We start from the raw sequence: 20335 nt of genomic DNA, 5'->3' as shown, positions 1-20335 counted from the left end.
GCTGTCCTCACAGAAGCTGATGTAGGAAGTCACAGCCTCTGTGTACTCGTCCAGACTGTTGGTAGTGGTCCTGAACACATCCCAGTCTGTACAGCCTAAACACGCCTGGAGATTCTCCACAGCCTCACTGCTCCACTTCCTTGTCGTCCTCACAACAGGTTCGCAGAGCTTTAGTTTCTGCCTGTATGCAGGAATCAGGTGGACCATGATGTGGTCGGATTGGCCCAGTGCAGCACGTGGGACGGCGTGATAAGCGTCTCTGATGGTCGTGTAACAGTGATCCAGAATGTTGTCCTCTCTGGTCGGACATTTTATAAACTGTCTATATTTGGGGAGTTCGTGGGTCAGATTACCTTTGTTAAAGTCGCCAACGACGATAACTAAGGAGTCCGGGTTGGTCCGCTCCACACTCAGTATCTGGTCGGCGAGCATGCGCTGTGCGACCTGCACGTTAGCTTGTGGCGGGATGTAAACACCGACCAGGATGAACGAAGCGAACTCACGGGGGGAATAGAAAGGCTTACAGTTTATGATGAAGGATTCCAGGTCTGGAGAACAGTGCTGCTGAATCACTGTCACGTCGTTGCACCAACCACTGTTGAGGTAAAAACAGATTCCTCCACCTTTCGCTTTGCCGGAGAGTTCCGTGTCTCTGTCCGCTCTGTAGAGCTGGAATCCTGCCAGCTGCAGCGCAGAGTCTGGTATTAATCCACACAGCCACGTCTCCGTGAAGCACAAAACTGCCGATGAATAAAAGTCCCTGTTTTTCCCCAACAACAGTTGTAGTTCCTCCATTTTGTTGGGAAGTGAGCGCACGTTAGAGAGAAATATTCCAGGTAACGGTGTTCGTAGTCCACGCTGGCGAAGACGTACCAGCACCCCAGCCCGTTTCCCTCTCTTCCGGCGTTTCACCGCGTGAGCAAAGGTGAGCACACCTTTGACCAGAATGTCCAAAAATTCCAGAGCAGTAGGCAGAAAAGTTGGAAATAACTCCTCTGGTGTAGTAGCCCTGATGTTCATGAGTTCTTCTCTGGTGAGAGAGCTCCGGGTACCATCACAGAAGACCGTTTTAAAGCAAAAAACAAAACAAAACAATGCGCACCAACACGCATTGTTGGTTCATTTACTTGTCAGCAACACAGTGTATTTATTAATCTAGGCCGGTTGAAGATGACGTCCTGAAGTTCAAACTGAGCAACAGAATGAAGATGAAGTTAATTGACTTTGAACCTGGTTGTTGGTGCCAGACACGCTAGCCTGAGTTTTTCAGAACCAGCTGATCTGCTGGGATTTTCACCCACCACCATCTCTCAGGTTCACAGACAAAAAAGAGAAAATATCCAGTTTGGATGAAGATGTTTTGTTGATGTCTGAAGAACAGGTAGACTGCTTGGAGAAGATAAACATGCAACAGCTGGTCCAACAACCTCTCAGTGCAACCAAGTTCTACACAGTGCTGTCTGTGTGGAACCTTGAAGTTGATGGGCTACAGCAGCAGAAGACCCCACCAGGTGCCACTCCCATCAGCTAGGAACAGGAAACTGAGGCTGCAACTCACAGAATCACCAGAACTGACTGGACACATCGAACTGGTCCGATGAGTCTGGATTTCAGCTGTAACATTTAGATGGTCGGGTCAAAATTTGAGCTTAAAGCTTGGATCCATCTTGCATTGTATCAACAGTTCAAGCTGCTTGTGGTGGTGGTGGTATAATAGTGTGGGGGATATTTTCTTTGCACATTTTGGGCCTATCAGTACCACCCCACATCCTAATGGAATATTGTTGCTGACCATCTCCATCCCTTTATGACCACAGTGGACCCATGTTCTGATGGCAACCTCTAGCAGGACAATGCACCATGACACAAAGCTCAGCTCATCTACAGTTGGTTAATTGAACAATGAGTTCAATGACCTCCATTGACCTCCACAGTCACCAGATCTTCGTCTGACACAGAACCTATGGGAGGTGGTGGCGCACGAGGTTTCTGGTCATGGATATTCAGCCGACAGATCAGCAGCAGCTGAGTGATGCCATCATGTCAGAACGTTTCATCCAGAGCCTAAAACAACTTGTATTAAAGGGTTTCATCAAATGCAAGTAGCAATCAAGATACTGAGAATGTGTTTGGTTCCGTGGAGAAGATTAAAATACAGATACATCCAACAACCTGCAGCGCTGCTCCATTATTCAGGTGTTGCAACTAATTTTGGTTTCACAAACAAACAATGAAGCTTTTTTTTGGCACAATGTGTGATATTTGTCAAAGTCTCAAACTTTTAAGATGAACAATGTGGAGAAACAACCCTAAACAATGCATTATGTTGGATTTGTCAATGAATAGATGCGATGTCTCATAGATGACATCCACTGAATGGCTGCAGACTGTATGAACTGCTTCAAAGGACACAAAAGAGGATAAAGTTTGTTTATAAGTTAGTTTTATAAGTTCTTTAATCAGTTAAAAAGACAAATATTTAATCTCCTGATTTTTGTCTCACAAAGAAATGCACACTATCAATTTACTATCAGTTTCATTTTAATGTGAAAACACAAAATATCAACCAAAAATACAAAAAAACCTATTTGCATAGAAGGTGATCTGCATGTTTTTAAGTGAAAGAAGTTGTTCATCCTCCAGTAACTTTGGGCTTGTTGGAGAAACCTTGGTTGCCAACCACAGCATGCAGATTCTTCTGTTTCAGAGCTGGCCCAAAGTTGCATGGGGCCACAAGCAGAACCTGATTTGGGGCCCTTCTTCCTGTTTAGACCATCAGCACCACTAACAGGGTATCAACACAGATTAGGTGGAATCTGGGATGGGGGTCAGAGTTCAACTGGCTGAACCTAAAAGCGATCACAGATAATTGGTTATTACCTGCTGAACCGAAGCTCAAACACAAAGAAAAGATTAAACTCGTAGATTCAGACTGTAACTATGGTAACACATTAATCAAACAGTGAAGATCATTCTTTAAACTTTTACAATGTAAACCTGGCAATTACATTAAATCTTAAATTTAAATCTTAAGTTAAAATCTATTAACTTTATGCTGAAACTGTTCATTTTAACAGTATTTTTATTCTCTATTTATTCTCTATTAAACAAAAATAAACACGTGATTTAGATTTATGTATTAAAATTCAAGCTCCTGAGGGTTTAGGGGCCCTAAGCAGTAACTTAGTGTACTTATACCTCGGGCCGCTCCTCTATACAGAAATGGTCCAAATGGACGGTTTCTCCTTCAGTCATCATGATTGTCGCCATCTCTGTGTGAAGCTGTTCTCATGTCAAACTAAAATCCTTCAGATTTCTTGGATTGCTGCTGGGTGTCTCAGACCTTCAGCTCTCTCTTCAGATGTTCTGTGGGATTGAGGTCTGGAGACTGGTTGAACCACTTCATGGCTTTAATCTGCTTCTTCTTTGGCCTCTCCTTTGCTGCTGTGTTGGTTCGTTCTGCATTATCATGCAGGAAGAGCAATCCATGACCCACCTTCAGTGTTCTGGATGAGAAAAAAAGGTTCTCGTCCAGGTTCATATGGGTCATATACCTCATCGTTTGGCTCTTCTATACACTGAAGTTCTGCTGTACCCATGGCAGGCCCCTAGCATTATTCTCCCACCTCTGTGCTTGACTGAGGGGGTTGTTCAATGGGTATTTCTCCATCTCCAGATGCAGGTTTAGTTGATGCTTTATTTTGGTCTCATTTCACCACATCACGTTGTCCCAAACCATATGTGAATCTTCAAGGAGTCCACTGGCAAATTTCAGATGTAGCTTTCAATGGACCTTCTAAACCACAATAACAAAGTCCTCCCTGATGTCCTCTGACAGCTCTTTGGTCTGTCCATGGTGGTGGATGTATTGGATTGGCAGAATTTGGTTCTGAAGACAGGTGGACACATAATGAGTTGAGCTCAGCATCTGTAATTGATTACTGAATGATTTGTGCTCAACACAAACCCAACCTGTGGGACCAGAATTCAGGATCTGTAGGATATCAGCCACTAACTCCACTCAGTGGCATTTAAAACACATTTTATCTGTTATTAATTGTATTTTTTCTGTATTTCCACTTTTCTCTTCATGCAAACAGTAAAAAAGCAACATCAGGAGAGGCAAATTAAAGTATGAATTTTTTTTCTTTCTTTTTTGATGATAAGAAAACTTTCATGAATCTAAAATACTGATTAATATGCGATTTTGCAAATAAAATCTGTATAAAAAGATTAAATTAAACTTTGCTCCAAACAGCAACACAATAGTGTGAATAATGGGCTGCACAGTGCATTAAATGTCATTCATGCACACAATGGTAGCATAAAAAACCTACATAGTTTCTAACATTTTTTACTAATAACATTGAGAAAAATGTATTGCGCCCTCTAGCTGAAGGTCTTTTGGGGTTTGTCTCTATCAGCTTTAAACATCTAAAGACCGAACATTTTTACCCATTCTTCTTTATAAAACTCAGATTGGATCTGTAAACATCAGTTTTGAAGTCCTGCCACATATTCTCAGTTGGATTTAGGTCTGGACATTGACTAGGCCATTCTAACACATGAATAAGCTGTGATCTAACCCATCCAATGTATCTCTGCCTGGATGTTCAGGGTGGTTCTCCTGCTGGAAGGAGAACCTCCACCCCAGTCTCAGGTCTTCTGCAGCCTCTAGCAGGTTTCCTTCCAGGATTGTCCTGGATTTAGCTCCAGACATTTCTCCATCAACTCTGACCGGCTTCCTTGTCCCTGCTGAAGAAAAGCATCCCCACAGCATAATGCTGCCACCACCTTGTTTAACTGTGAGGATAATGGGTTCAGGGTGATATGCAGAGTCAGTTTTCTGCCATAATGTTCGCACGTGGGCCCAAAAGATCTATTTAAGCCTCCTCTTATAAGACCTTCTTGTTCAAGGTGTTTGCTGTGTCTCCTACATGGTTTATGCAAACACTTCTTCTTCTGGCTTTCTTTCAACAACGGTTTTCTTCTTTCCTTTCTTCCATAAAGGTCAGATTTGTGGAGAGCACAAATAATGGTTGCCCTGTAGACAGGTTCTCTCACCTGAGCCGTGGATCTCTGCCGCTCCCCCAGAGTTACCCTGGGCGTCTTGGTTGCTTCTCTGATCAATGCTCTCCTTGCCAAGCCTGTCAGTTTAGGTGGACCTCTATGTCTTGGTAGGTCTGCAGTTGGTCCATCTTCTCTCCATGTTCAGATGATGGATTGAGCTCTGGGAGATGTTCAAAGCTCGGGATGTTGTTGTAGAACCTAAACCTGCTTTAAACTGGACCAGAACGTTCTCCCTGAGCTGTCTGCTATTTTTCTCCTAATTTCTGAAGACAACAGGGTTTCCCTTCATTTTATTCAGGGGTATCAGAGTAATGCGGTCTGAATGCAGATAAGATTTTTTTTTTTTTTTTACTTTTATATAAAACCATAAAAAAAACATCAATTTCCACTTCTAATAAAACACATAAGCCATTAGGTGTCGTTTGTATGAACATAAAGCAGTCACAGTTAAATCAGATGACAGCAGAACGAGGTTCACGTGTCCAGGCGTAAAGAAGAGTAAATCATTCTGAAGTTTGCCTTTTTTAAAGAGGCCAGCCATGAAAAGAACGCTCTGACATTTAGCTTTAAATGACATTTACAGTCTCGTCCCAAGAAATGTTGCCTTAAGTCCAAATTTAAAATATGAAACAAACCACTTGTAACACCTGTGACATTTGCAGAACCACGAGCGGCTTAGTTTAGGTCTTTGTATATGAACAGGATGATAAGTCAAACAGACAGAAGTTTAAAACCTGAGGAGAGCGAGGACTTGCCATGAACATCAGGCTGATTTTTGAGGAATATTTCTCCGTTTCTTTCTGAATTCAGGCAGCTTGTCATGCTAAGCTGAATGAGTCCTATGGAACAAACATACAAGCATCCAAGTGCAGCCAAACAAACTGTTGCATTCAATTATTTCCACCAACTGATGGAGACATTTATGTTACCAGTTGGATGGATGGAGATTCTTGCTTTATTTCTCACAAGAAGCTTTTTATTTTTTATATTCAAATGTCTTCACACACATGAAAGGGAATTTTAAAGAAGTTAGTCTTTATTTCAGATTTTAAAAAATCATTTTCAGAAAATATTTATGATTATTTATACATTTATTGAAAATAATGCATATTTTGGCTGCACGGTGGTGCAGTTTTGTAGTACTGTTGCCTTGCAGCAAGAAGGTCCTGGGTTCAACTCCCAGGGAGTCAGGGGTCTTTCTGCATGGAGTTTGCATGTTCTACCCGTGCATGCGTGGGTTCTCTCCAGGTGCTCTGGCTTCGTCCCGCAGTCCAGAAACATGACTGTTAGTTTAATTGGTCTCTCTAAATTGCCCTTAAGTGTGAATGGGTGTGTGCGTTGGTTGTTTGTCTCTGTGTTGCCCTGTGATGGGCTGGCAGCCTGTCCAGGGTGAACCCCACCTCTTGCCAGTAGACTGCTGGAGATAGGCACCAGCCCCCCCTCGACCCTGTACAGAAGAAGCTGGTATAGATAATGGATTGGATGAACAATGCAAATTTATTTTGCACTTTATATACATTAAACATGTTTCATACGATTATTATTGGTTTGGTTTTTCATCTGAGGTTTGGTCCTTAGTTTCTGGTTTAGTGTCCTCTGTTTGTATCCTGTTTTATTGCCTCTGTGGTCATGTGTGTGTTTATTAGTCACCTTCCCTCAATTTTCCTGCTCAGGTTCTTCCCCAGCTGCACTGCATTGTCTTGATTGGTCCCACCTGGCTCTCATGCCAATCATCCACATTCCCAGCCATTTAAAAGACAGTCAGTTTCCTCCCTCCTTTGCTAGATTATCTTGTTTCTGGTTGTCTGCATCCTCCACGCCTGGTTCCCTGTGCTCCAGCAGCTTCACTGCTTTGAGTCAGTTTATGCCTCGGTTCTCAATTCCTGGGTTGTTGTGTTTTCATTTATAATTTACATCACCATCAACAGGAAGCAGCAATTTTTCTCATAGTGCACAGGTCTAACGCCGCCAACACTTTTCATAAGTGTTGTTTTTCCTCAGAATTTACGAGACTTTGGGGACCCGTTGTTGATGAATGTTTTGCATCAAATGCTGGTTAAATTATTGCAGTTTCCCTTAGATCTCCTAAATCAACCTCCATTATTCAAATGAAGAAGGTGAAGTTTTAGTGACTGAGGAGCAGAAAAACAGGTGATGATTTGGGCCTTTTCCTTCCTGATGTTTTCTGGTTAAATCATTTAAGGAACCTACCCTGAGTGAATGCTGGGTTAAACAGATATTCTTCATGAAACCTGTCTCTCCTCCCTGTCTTCAGGTGGTCTGTTCATCAGAAACACCGATCAGGAGTACACCGCCTTTCGCTTGGCCATCTTCCTGCACAATACGAGCCCCAACGCGTCGGAAGCCCCATTCAACCTGGTGCCTCATGTGGACAACATTGAAACGGCCAACAGCTTCGCCGTCACCAACGCCTGTGAGTCAAACTTCCTGAAGTTATGTGGTGACCTCGAACACCTGCAGAATGGAAACAGTGAAAAGCTGTTAATAATCTTTTCCAAGATTTAAACTGACCTAAAGTTTCTGTTTCCTTCTGATTTGAGCACATAGAATAAAACAGGCTGAAAGAATCTGAAAAATGGTCAGAACACACCCGATTTTAGCCATTTTGAAGCCGTTGTTTCTGAAAATCTTTGTGTACATTGATAAAGGTCACTTGCCAATGCTTAGTCAACCAACTGGTGAAGTGAGGGACTGCATCAGTGTCAAGATTTGGTTGACTTTGGGGTGAAAAGGTTTCTTTTGTAGATTCCAGCAGTTTTGCAGTAGAAGGTTGGCAACCTGAAGAGTCTGGGTCAAATGCTAAACATACTAAAACATGCTGCGTCTGAGACCAATGCAGGGGTTCTGGACGATTCAGTAGGTGTTCTGCAGGTTGTGACTCACTGGTAACAACTGTGCTTTTTTTAAACATAGAAAGTACTCCTGGATCAGTGCTTCTGTGTCTTCTCAAACCCACAGTGGGTTGCGGCAGATGGCCGCTCACGCTGAACCAGGTTCTGGTTCTGCTGGAGGTTTATCTTCTGTTAAAGGGTTTTCCTTTCCACTGTCGCCACATGCATGTTCAGGAAGAGGGATTGCTGAAAACTTAGCGACTGTCACTGTCGCTACATACTCGTCAAGAGGAAGGGAACGTTGCAGGTCAAACCCTCGATGCAGTCAGCTGGGTTTCCTTTTTATGTAACTTGAATAATAAACTGAACTGCATTGTGTGATAACTAGGATCAAACTAGAATGATTGTAACTGACTTTCAATCTGTCTGTATGGTCAGATTGAGTTGCCTTGAATAATGGCTGTGAATTGGCACAATATAAATAAACCGACTTGCGAAACTGTGTGGAAGGTAATAAAATAAATAGTTGGTTTATTTAGAATTCAAAGAGTTTTACTGAGCAGTGATGGATTTCTACGGATTCTTTAAGAGCACTTGGCAGAGATAAGTGAGTGTTTGGTTAAACCACCATCTGCTACTGGAAGTAAGAGCAATAAAGTAAATGATAATATGGATAATTAAGCTTATATTATTGGTGTAATACCCCCCCAACCCAAAAAAGGGCGTGATTTAGGTTTCCGACAGGGACAGGATGCCGAACGGGCCACAGAGAAGACTTGCATCACCTAAAAGCAGCAGGCAAGGAGAAACGTGTTCCTCCTTCCCTCCCTTTCTCACCCCGCTTGCGGCTGCAGGAGGGGTGGGGGTTCCAGCGAGGACCATAAAACACCTCAGCCTGATGTTTCCACTATCTGTGATGCAATCTGCTGTTTTAAAAAATCAATGGCTAAATTAAGCAGAGAATGAAGTGGCTTTATGTTGGTGGAGCAGTGGAGGGCAGGCTGCGGGGCAGCTGTATTTCAGGAACTTGTGGGTTTATGTTCGATAGGAGGGAGTAAAGAACGACAGTGTGGCCTGTTGGCCCGCAGAGACCAAGACAGATGGAGGGAATTACAGGCAGAAAGTGGGGGTTGATACCATCTAAGAAAACCCTCTGAAAAAGTTGGATCTCACAGGTTGGGGTGATTTACCATTCATATGCTCCATGTACCTGCATTCATAGATTTACTGTAAATTGGTGTGTAAGAAAGTTGCATTAGGAATAACCTCCCATCAGATGATCCACTGAGTTTCCCTTCAGAGTCCTTAAAGGTGGAACCTGAGGGCGAATAAAAACTCTCTAACGTTGGCAAGCTAGTTGGAGATCCATGCATTTATTAAAACCTCCCATGGATCACTAGTATACCGGTGCATCTCCAGGTTGCAGCAGTTCACCTCCGGACTGGATGCTGAAGGCTCCATCACATCAGCCCTGTACTGGAAACCTTTCTTCCCTTTTATTACAGAACACAGTTTAAAATATTACTGCTGGCTTTTAATTGTTGTAATGCCATTAATCTGATCTGATTCACTCTTAAATCCCAGCCAGGACTCCTAGATCAGCTGATCCCTTGCTCTTAGAGACCTCCAGACCCAGACTGGAGACCAGAGGAGACACAACCTTTTCTGTGGGGGCTCCTCAGCTCTGGAACAGCCCGGCTTTGAAAATTAGAGTCACCATGTTTGTTGTTCTATTTTTATTCATCATTTTGCAGTTTTTTTGTTGATCTTTTATTATATAAAGCTTTTTGTCAACTGTGGTTGTTTCTTAGATGTGCTACATAGATAAATTGGACTTAACTCACCACACTGAAGTTGGTGTATGATTGAGATCCTCAGTTGTTGGGTTTTAAGTCCTCACAGTAAATTAAATTTCATTCATTTACGTAGACTCATATTCATCTTGTTTTTGTTACTTTAATTTATGTTTGTGTCTGTAAGGTCTGAGGTTTTATTTTTGCCTTTCAGATGTATCGTTTTATTATGTAGTTTATCATATCTCCAGTCTTAAGTCTCTCTGGGACTTTGCATGTATGATGGTGATCGGGTGGTCAGCCTGGCAGGGATCTGAGCTGTTCTTTCTCAAGCACACCTGATGCAGATGTTTGCTCTTAATGCTCTTCAGGACGTTGAACAGTTGAGACGGCAGTACGATTTGGTCCTGAACTTGGATAAAGTTCTTCCAGTGTCCGTTTTCAACCATTTTAAGTGTTCTTGTGTAATCTGTTTATTGCAAACACCCGATTTTTTGTTATTTTTGCCACTAAAACTAAATGTTAGTCAGCTTGAAATGTTGTGTTTTGCGTCATCAGATCCTGAAATTATCCGGTGAAAAGCCGTTTATCTGCTGTGGACGTGGCTTTCCGTAGGCTTTTCCACTTCCCACTTTAATGGTTGCACATACACTGAAAGCCAGTCTGCAGCTCATTGATTGGCCAAGCCAAATCAGAGCAGAATTACATGAGCCAGTCAATGGCTGTGATAGCTCAGGGTCAGCTGGGAATCTGAGATCGAACCACATGGCTTGTTTTCAACCCCATCCCTTCGTTTTACATTTTCCAGTATTCTCCTCAGCTGCTGCTTGGCTTCAATATCAGATCCTCATAAGTTATGGATATGAGTGGACATGTTAGAATGTGACGTTTAAGGGGAAAGAGTTGGGAAGGGGAGATGAGAGACGGAGGTAATTTTCTGGGAGAGATTAGACTGTGCAGAGCTGCTGGCAGGAAGGCTGATGGGGATAATTGGGGGGGAGAAGGATGGGGCCAAATGATGCTAGATGTTCTCTGTGTCACTGATAATCTTCCTGTGGACCCAGACTCAAATTATTTCACACGTTTGATTTATAATGGTCTACAGTTCACACTGAGGCTGCTACTTTTGAAGATATAAAATTAATCACAACTTTCAGCTGTTTACACAAACATCCACTAACTCAGGGACGGCAATCATTTTCCCCAAAGGACCACAAACCATCTGAGATCCAAGGTCACAAGATTAGCAGACAAATATAATCAGTTATTAGAATATCTTTTCATCACTTGAAGGCTGATAAGAGTCTTTGTATGGATTTATTACCATCTCATATGTGACAATTAGGAGATTGATAGTAAATAAATATATCTTTCACCTGGTGGAAAACAATAAAACCTAAAGTTGGAAACAGATTTCTCCTCCATAGAATCTGATAAAAGCCAAGCTGAAATCAAATTGCAGTGATGCTGTATTCAAAATATGCATTTTAAATGGGAGTCAATGTCAAACAATGCTTTAAATTTTAAAGGTAGGAAAAAAGTAAATTCCACCAAAAATGCACAAGTTGGCCACATTGCAGACCACTGGCATAAACACAGGTAAAGTTGTGTAAACTAAAATAAATACAATGCAAAAAGGCTCCATTGATCCAAATATTGTTAAAAGTATCTTTAAAAAAATGAAAAGTCTGGTCTGATTATTTGGACTCAGGTTGTAATTCCTGACTCTGGTTCCACTGAACTAACCACTCTAACAGTTAATACACACTGAGGTCCTATTAAAACTCTACAGCCTGCATCAGTCATTATTTTACTAAAGCATGAACTGAGTTCATCTCTGTTTATCAGTGCAGAGCCTGGTAAACAGCAACCTCATACAGTGGATGCAGCACACTTGCTCTCAGAACGAGCACTTGATTCCTGCTCATGCATGTGAGCAGTATGTTTAGGTCATCAGTGGGGCCCAATCAAAATACTGACTGAAATCCAACAATTTCAGTGCCTCCTTCTGCTGTTCCCTCATGAATATCCTGCAGTGTCAAAAACATTTATTTTTTTATTTAAATCGGGGTGAGATCTGGAAGACAAATCAACAGGAGAGCTACTATCCTGCAGCTTTTGGATGCATCTCCAACACACCTGAACCGAATGAATGTCTCCTTACCAGGCCTCTGCAGAGCTACATGCTGATGAGGGATTTCAGCCATTTGACTCAGTTGTGTTGGAGAAAAGATGCGTCTAAAAGGTGTAGGACAGTAGCTCTGGAGGACTAGGATTGGGCGCCCTTTTTCAGGACCCTCTGAGACTGACAGGATCAACAGACTCAAAGACAAAGCAGCCAACAGAAATGAAAAAGTCAAAGCCCACATGCTTGTGCAGATTTCCATCTGTTTAGTTTTTCCCTGAATGAAAATAAAATCCCTTCAGATGTCCAATCAGATGTGTGGAAATGCCAACTGAACAGACTGGCTGCCTCATTGTGCAACACGCAGCCAGTGAGATGATCACTTCCATGCTCTCTGTCATGGTGCCATGTCTGCTTGGTTAGCTGAGGTTTGAGGTGAGAGTCAGGCATTTATAATGCAGTCACTAACAGAATGATTTCATGTGGATGAGAGGGAGGACTGGAGGGCAGTGTGCGATCACAGTGCACGGAGTCAAAGTGAGCGCTACCTCCACAGCTTCATTAGAAACGTCAAATTAAGAGCAGATTTACAGACTTTCCCCGCCATTATAAAACAGAAGCTGATCGATACGGCTGCTCCTCAGAGAGCCAGTCACTTTCCTCTCTGCAGAGCTGTTTCATTGTTTAGTGGTGGTGGTTGCCTGTCCACACAGCCAGACTGAGGTGCGAAAGGGTTGTGAGGGAGGAAGGGGTTAATGTGTCCCTCCTACGTGCTGCCTCGGCCTTCGCCTTCATTGAAACAGTGAGATCTTAATGTGCGTTGAGTCATTTATATTCAGCATGGCGCTCTGACTCACTCTAGATCCAGACAGCATGCAGCCACCTCTGCTCCTGCCTCCACTCTGAACGTCGAGAGAGGCCGTGATTTCTCTGCAGCCCTCATGTGAACGTTTCCTTTCACCATCTCCTTGGCCTGCGTGCAGCCCGTTCAGCATGTTATCCCTGCTTAGGTCTAATATTTCTCCCTCCGCGGGCCCTATTCTGCTGCTGCTGCCCTTTAAATGGCCGCCCATGCTCCTCCTTGTCCAGAGAAGCCTCCGCCTGGAAGGAAATGCACAGTCCTTTTGTCATTGGTTGATTCTGTGTGTGAAATGGCTTGTAAAAGTCGGGATCGGGAGAAAAGGAGTGGATCTACTGATGAGAGTTTAATGCAGTGAAGCAGGAGAGAAGGTGGAATAATGTGGAATAATTAGGAGATGAAAGGCAAACCTTGTAAAGAGTCAAATATAAGCAGAATTATGTAAGAAATTAGGTTTTTTATCTTGAAGTTATTTCCATGTCTTCGCAGTGTAAGTTAGGATTTCCCCATCCGACCACACAACCATTATCAAGGATTCATGACATGTCATTTAAGTCCAACATTCTGATACAATGAGGCAAACCTATAAGCTTCAAATAATGTTTTTTTTTGTTACAAATGTGACCGTCAGTTATTACCCCTAAAAATATGCAAGTCGTTCCCAAAGTTGGGGTCGGGACCCCTCTGTGGGTCAATGAAGGCCAAGTCGTACATCTTGAGATAACCTCAAGACATCAATTCATTGCCGTTACCCTTGCAGGGCTGCAGGGGGTGATTGCTGCTTATCTCCAGCGGTGGGTGAGAGGCAGGGTACACTCTGGACAGCTCACCAGTCCATCGCACGGCAACACAGAGAAACAGGGGTTAGATCAGAGGTGCCCAAGTCCAGTCCTCGAGAGCTACTATCCTTCAACCTTTAGATACATCCCCTCTCCAACACGCAGAGATGAATGAAATGATGATAGGGAATTTAGCTATTTGATTCAGGTGAGTTGGAGAGAGGATGCATCTAAAAGTTGCAGGATGGTAGCTCTCGAGGACTGGACTTGGGCACCTCTGATTTAGAGAGATCAATGTTTGTTGCAGTGATGGGTATGTAAAAATAGTTAAAAGTTGTAGAGTACACCCCTGTAGAAAGGTTTGTGTGATGAAAACAAGCAAGATGAGACTTTGATAACTGATTTCTACACCTATCCATCTTTAATGTGATTAATATGCTGCTGTAAATCAACTGAAAACCAAATAAACCTGTTAGAGGCAAACTGCAAGAACCTGGTAGGCTGCACTGAACTGGTTGTCTAAGCATGCATATCCTTGACCTAATACTTGGCTGTAACGAGTTTCAACCTTTGCGAAGAGTCTAGCAACATCTAGCATCTTGTCCTCTCATTGCTTCTGCCTTTAAAGTTCTCCAGATCACTCCAAAATTATGAAGACATCTCTTGTCAACAGTCCCCTTCAGGCAATCTCATAGATTTCCTGTCAGACTTGGTTCTGGACTCTGGCTCGGCCCGTTCTGAAACGTTATTTTCCTTCTGGAGAGGTTAATCCCTTGTTGATTTGAATGTGAAGATGAATCACAAGCTGCTTCAGCACCATAAAGGTGTGCACCCCTATGCAGCCAGGAGATTTGCTGGTTTTTCAGTAAAATGAGGTAGAATATTTGTCACATTAAAGGAGGAAAACACATTAACATATTTTGATCTTTTATCTGACAACCTGCTGTTTTAACAATGATTTGTCCAACTTCCAGATCTACTACATGACTTTATTTCATCCATGGTTTCATACCTCTTCACTTGTCTGTTATTTTAAAAAACCTGGAAACCATCTGCTCTACACCAAACAAGGCAAATGCACAGATTTAATTTTAGATAGAAGCAGTGAGCATTATGGCTATTCCACCAAAAAAGATCAAGATTAACCGCGCTGATTACACTTGACATCATTTATAATTGTGCTGCAGCCACACAACTTGTGCTGCCTTAATCTTTGGGTCCTCCAGTCCAGACTGCGGTTCCTCAGTCAGTCTGTGCAGCTTTGCTCTCTGTCTGTTCCTTTCCTTGTTCCTCCAGCTCCTGATCTGAGCTCCAGTGATCTCAGTACCTCCCCAGAGGTGTGTTTGGAAGGGTGTATTTAATCATTAGTGATGGACGCACAGCTTGAGGAAGAGCAAAGAGACTATTCATGGTGCTGATATGACTGTTCAGATGGTTGATTAGTTCTGTTATTAAAGTCTGAGGGGAAGAGTTGAAGAAATAAATAACAAAGTAAGCATCACAAACTACAGAGGGAAATCTAAGCGCCTAGAATAAAACAGAGCATTCTGACTCGGGGTGCAGAACAATTTAGCAACTCTTAAATCAATCATTCAGTCTTTATTTATTGAGCACTTTAACACACAGCGACAGCAACACAAAGTGCTTTACATAATAAGATCAAATCTGGAGGCCATGAAAAACAAACAACAGAACAATCAGCTGAACAAGGCTAAGCATGGGAAGACTGTGCTGTTAGCCGAGGACATGAGAAATCATAAGTGTGTTCATAATGAAGAGGATGAGGAGGAGGAGACACTGAGGGGCAGCACTGAACCTCAAACCATAATTCAAATATATATTTAACACTGGACAATGTATTAGAACCTTTGTTTTTTTAAGCAGTTCAGAAGAAGGGGTGCTTTGGATCATTGTTCTGCTGTATAACTCATTAGAAATGGCTTTGCAACCTTTTCTATACTGAAAATTTCACTGATGTTTCTCATCTGTTTCTTAATTTCTTCAGGCTGGAGTGTGTTGCTGCTTGAAATCTTTTAGTCTACTTCATGCTGTCAGAAAAGTTCTATTTATATGTTCTGACTAGTCAGACTAGTGAAGCAGAACTCAACACATTTGATTCATAATTTAACAAGAGTGGTGATTAGTTTTTCACACAGGCCACAGTAGTTTGGATCATTTTTGTTTTCAAGAAATCTTCACCTGAAAACAGCTTTTTCTGTTTACTCAGCGCTGCATTTATGAGATGTCCCTTAAGAGCTGTAGGTATGTATTTTACAGGTGAAATCGTGGATTTCTGTGGAATGAGTGAATTTATCATAATGATCAGAGATTTGTTGAGATGCTTCTGAAGAGGCTCACAAATGATGAGGAGAGTGTTTTGTTTCGCCTCTCTTTAGTTTAATTTATGGTGAATTTAAGGAGGCTGATGAGTAAACAGTTTTAAATCTTCCAGGCCAGGAGATGAAGGTACCACATGCTGAGGTTAAATCTGAGGCTTGAAAGGGACAGACTGACCTGCCGTGTTCTCGTGGTTGAAAGATTGTCTCGCTGAGCAGGATGGGCAGAGAGGAGCTGCAGTAATTAGTTTTTACAGGACACGTCGTTTGAAGGGAAGCGCTAAACATTTAAAGAGCCACCTGGGGGACACAGCGGCTCCATCACGGTCTTTTTCAATCAGAAGTCTATTTTTGGATGCGTTGATGCTCTGATGATATTCAACAAAGTAGGACAGCAAGTCATTCCCATTGCTTTGTGTTAATCATTTAGAGATTTCCATTCAGATTTCAGTGACTCTGAGTTTCTTTTCTCAGACAGATTAGGGGGAAATGGAAAGTAGGCTGTTTTTGTGTAGGGATTGTAGAATCTTAAAGCATTTACCATGAATTCATTTAACTAAGTAACACACATTCTACCCTAAGACTTTGTTTGGATGGTTACAAAAATTAAATTTCAACAACACATGGGTTGCTTAAATAAAGTAAAAGATTAAAAGTTGCCTGAGAAACAGTTTTATTTTATTTCAGACTTATGTTTTTCACCCTGTGAGTCAGCTCTTCTATCTCTGAAGTCTTGGTTCTCTGACTGGAAACGATGGATCATAACTGAAAGAACAAGATCTCAGATAGAAACAGCTGAAATGAGCTTCCTCTGTGGGGCAGGCAGGAGCTTCGTCAGAGATAAGGAGAAGAGCTTCAACATCCAGAGCGAAACCAGAGTAGAAGCTTCTGCAGTTCCACATGAAGCCTGAGATGGACGGACAGACGGTTCTGTTATCAAACCCTATGATGTGTTGGGCTACAACCAACCAGTTTCATGTTTTATGGAGGACACCAAACTAAACATGGACTTGAGCTCTCCAACAAGGGTTTCCCTGGAGGTTGATGTGAACTGCTTTCACAGATCGGACCCTCAGAATATCTCTGAAAGGATCAACACAGGCAAAGATGGAGGTGGGAGAGAAATAGCAGCATGCCTGCTCTCAAATCACACTGAATAAGATGTGTGAGTTCACAGATGGGTTTTAGCAGGAACAAACTCTTTCCAGGAGAGCTGCACTGTGCAGGATGCAGCTCATGCACATTTTCCTGCAGGATTCAGGCGTTAGATGACTGAAAATATAGGAGCAAAACACAACAGAAACCTAATGCATCCTTTCTGAGGTCAAATTTACCTGAAGAAATACATTTCCTCAATGAAGTTTTTTTTAGCAATGTTTTACTACTATCTGCAAGATGATACGTAGATGATTCTACTAATTATGCTACGCTCCAAGAGTTATTGGGAGGGACAAAGGACTCAAGTTGTCAGAGGCATTCTGGACTCAGACTGAATGGTCCAGTACAGGAATGGAACCATGAAGGATGTTCTCTCACGGGTCAGATGCTGCTTTTTAATCCCCTGGAAACTCATTAGTTCTCCTTCATGGTGCAGCCACCTCAACCAGGGCTGATCAATCACGTACAAATTATATTCATGATTATTTGGCTCAATATTGAAATCAAAATGATTTAAAATGATTATTCCTTGAGTTGGGAAAACCAGCTGATTTATTGTGTTTAAAGGACAGCTGTGAAAATTGGCAATTTAGAGACTTTCGATAATCTAGAAACAAATTATGTGTAAAACAAAGATAAAAATATATAACAGAAACTATATTTAGCCCGACTGTGGTGAAAATGACAAAGTAAGAGCACATCAAAAAAGTGGAACATGTCAAAAATATAATGTACAAAAATAAATCTTTTGTTTGAAAACTGTGTTGATTTTATGATTGTTTAGGATCATCAATTCTGGGTTGATTCGGGTCAAGTCTGGTTTGTTTGTTTTACTGTCTGGTTCTGAGGACCAGTGCTTTCGCCTTGACTACGTTACCCAGGTAGCAGGCGGCATGGGCGTTGCCACATTTTATCAAGCCAATGAGATGAAGGGTGTCTGAAGCCAGCCAATCAGAGGGAGTTCTTTCTCTGCAATGGTAGACATTTTCCGGATGGGCGACTTAATCCCAAATATTTCCAATTTTAACCAAAACCATCAGCTAAGAGCTGCTAAATTTTAAAATTTTGTAGTTTCACATAATAATAGTGATAGTTGCATGTAGAACATCAGCATTGAATCTTAATTGAATGATTTAAGATATAAGGGGAGAAACCTTCCTGTTGTGCTTTATCTCTTACAGAGTCCTTTAGCTGCTGGTGGTTTTACATAAACAGAAATTATCAGTCGCTGCTTTGAGAGACTCCTGCAATGATTCTTTCTTTGCTCTAGACTAAGAGTCCATTTTGCCAAGATAAAATCTAGCTGGCCGTTTAAAATCAGCAGGAAATTTAGAGATACAACATTAAAAGTTCAAGGGTCAGTTCATGCAGCAAATCCCAGTTTATTTATGAATAACATGGAGATGTTGGTGATATTAACTGGCTTTGCTGATGGGCTGTGCAGTAAATATGTGTTTCTTTGGATGACTAACCCCAGGTTCTTAACCTCACCAACCTTCTGTATCTCCAGTCCCAGCCATTCATTATACAAATATATTATATGCAGTTATATTACATGTCTTGTTCTAATTATTTATAATAACTTTACTGCTTTAAATATTTATCTTGTTGGGCTGAAGGTATTTAAATAAACTGACTAGATGTAATAAAACTAAATGCTAATATGATGAAGAGCTTCAGGATGAAGAAGTACCTTACCTGTCAGTTGAATGAGTAGATGTGTCACAATAATAATAAGAAGATCTGATGTAATATTCATTGATCTCGAGTGTGAAAAGAGGTCTTCAAGCCTCTTCATTAGTTTGAGCCAAACTCAAAGGTCCTGGAGATGAAATGGATCCGGACTTCATCATCTTGCAGCTGTGACCTCTTCATTTTCAACTCCTCAACCTATAAATACACGCAAATAATTGATTTTTAACAAATTTCTTTTTTTTTCTTCATCACCTTATTTTATTAACAAATGGAAAACATCTTAAAACCACAGTCAGTGTTGTGTTCTTCCATAACCTGACTTGAAGCAGGAAGATCTTGAAGCAGGAAGATCCTTTAGCGTCTGTTAGCCTGCTGTTACTTCGAAGCAGGACAGATATTAGTGAGACTGTGGCGGACACTTTGCATCTGCCAGCACTGATTTTTACCCCCATACTCCTCATAGGAGTCATCAGTGTCTTAACATGGAGGCATACAGCACAGTGTGTTGATTGACAACAACATAGAGCCTCATCTCACGCACATTTTGGCCAATCACCCTCTACTACTACTCTGTCTCATGATGAGACTATTATTAGATCGGATGATTACTAGTTATCAATTCTGCACAAGCTGTTCACCATTAGTGTGTGTGTGTGTGTGCTTTTGAACTCTCTCCAGCGGTCTATCAGAGAAAAGCCCCTGATTGCAGCATGATTGGCCAATTACTAGGCTTTTATCATAGCAGATTCACCCTCTCCTCCACGGTGGTCAGTGTGCACGAAGAGGAAGAGGATGAACTGATTAGGAAAAGTTAGGCTTTTTCTGCTGTTCTGCCAGTCAGATACATGTGGTATGTTTTTGAGGGCTTACAGTTGTTTGCATGTGCCAGACCAGGGTAAAACCACGCAAAGTTCTCCATAACCTCTAATTTTGGAGAACTTGGAAAACCTTCTTCAGTGCTCAACACAGAAGTTCCCTTCTGAGGCTTTCCTTGCAATCCTACAACAATGCTACTACCAAAGGTGTCACATCAGCATTTGGGTATTTTCTCACAACATATGGAACTTTTCTCTACGCATGGGAGGTTTCTGCACCTTCCCCAACAGTTTCAGCCGCTGTGGAGGAGGATGCACCATCAGGACTTTAATCAGTTTATCAGGAGCAGAGGATGGAGGCAATGGAGGATTCTGTAAAGAGCACAGAAAATATCTTTGACCATTTCAAGTTCATGCATAGACCAGTCACCAGCCCCACGGACCCAATTGTAATGAACTACTAGACTAACAATTGATGTTTTATGCACAATTAATGTCTCTTGCACCATATTGGTTGAAGAGGAGCCCCAGCAAATCTGGCCCAAGGTCTTATGAGGCCTTTAGCAGAACCTGATTTGGGGCCCCTCTTACTGTTAAGAGCATCATCACCACTAACATCGTTTTCATACAGATTTGGTGGAATCTGAGAGATGGGGCCAAGTTTAATTAAACGAATCATTGGTTGTTATTTACTAAGATATATTTTGGAACAAACCGATCTCAAACACAAAGAAAAGATTAAATGGGTATCATCAGTGTGTAACCATAGTGACACAAAAATCAAACAATGAGGATTGTTCTATGCACATTTACAATGTAAGCTGGCCAATTCATTGAAATCTTAAATTTCAAA

The 20335-nt window shown here is 41.8% G+C and overlaps 1 protein-coding gene across 3 annotated transcripts in view; it reads left to right on the top strand.

The window, feature by feature from the left end:
- gria4b (glutamate receptor, ionotropic, AMPA 4b) overlaps positions 1-20335 on the top strand; it is a 161439-nt gene that overhangs the window by 4454 nt on the left and 136650 nt on the right. For all 3 annotated transcript variants that reach the window (XM_047378712.1, XM_047378711.1, XM_047378713.1), the window contains exon 2: positions 7346-7504. In XM_047378712.1, coding sequence (XP_047234668.1) covers positions 7346-7504 — 159 coding nt within the window. The remainder of the gene's footprint in view (positions 1-7345; positions 7505-20335) is intronic.

This window comes from Girardinichthys multiradiatus, chromosome 11 (assembly GCF_021462225.1).
Source record: "Girardinichthys multiradiatus isolate DD_20200921_A chromosome 11, DD_fGirMul_XY1, whole genome shotgun sequence".
NCBI classification, from domain to species: domain Eukaryota; kingdom Metazoa; phylum Chordata; class Actinopteri; order Cyprinodontiformes; family Goodeidae; genus Girardinichthys; species Girardinichthys multiradiatus.
The sequence above is the reverse complement of the archived record's forward strand: the minus strand, read 5'-3'. Positions and strand labels throughout refer to the sequence as shown.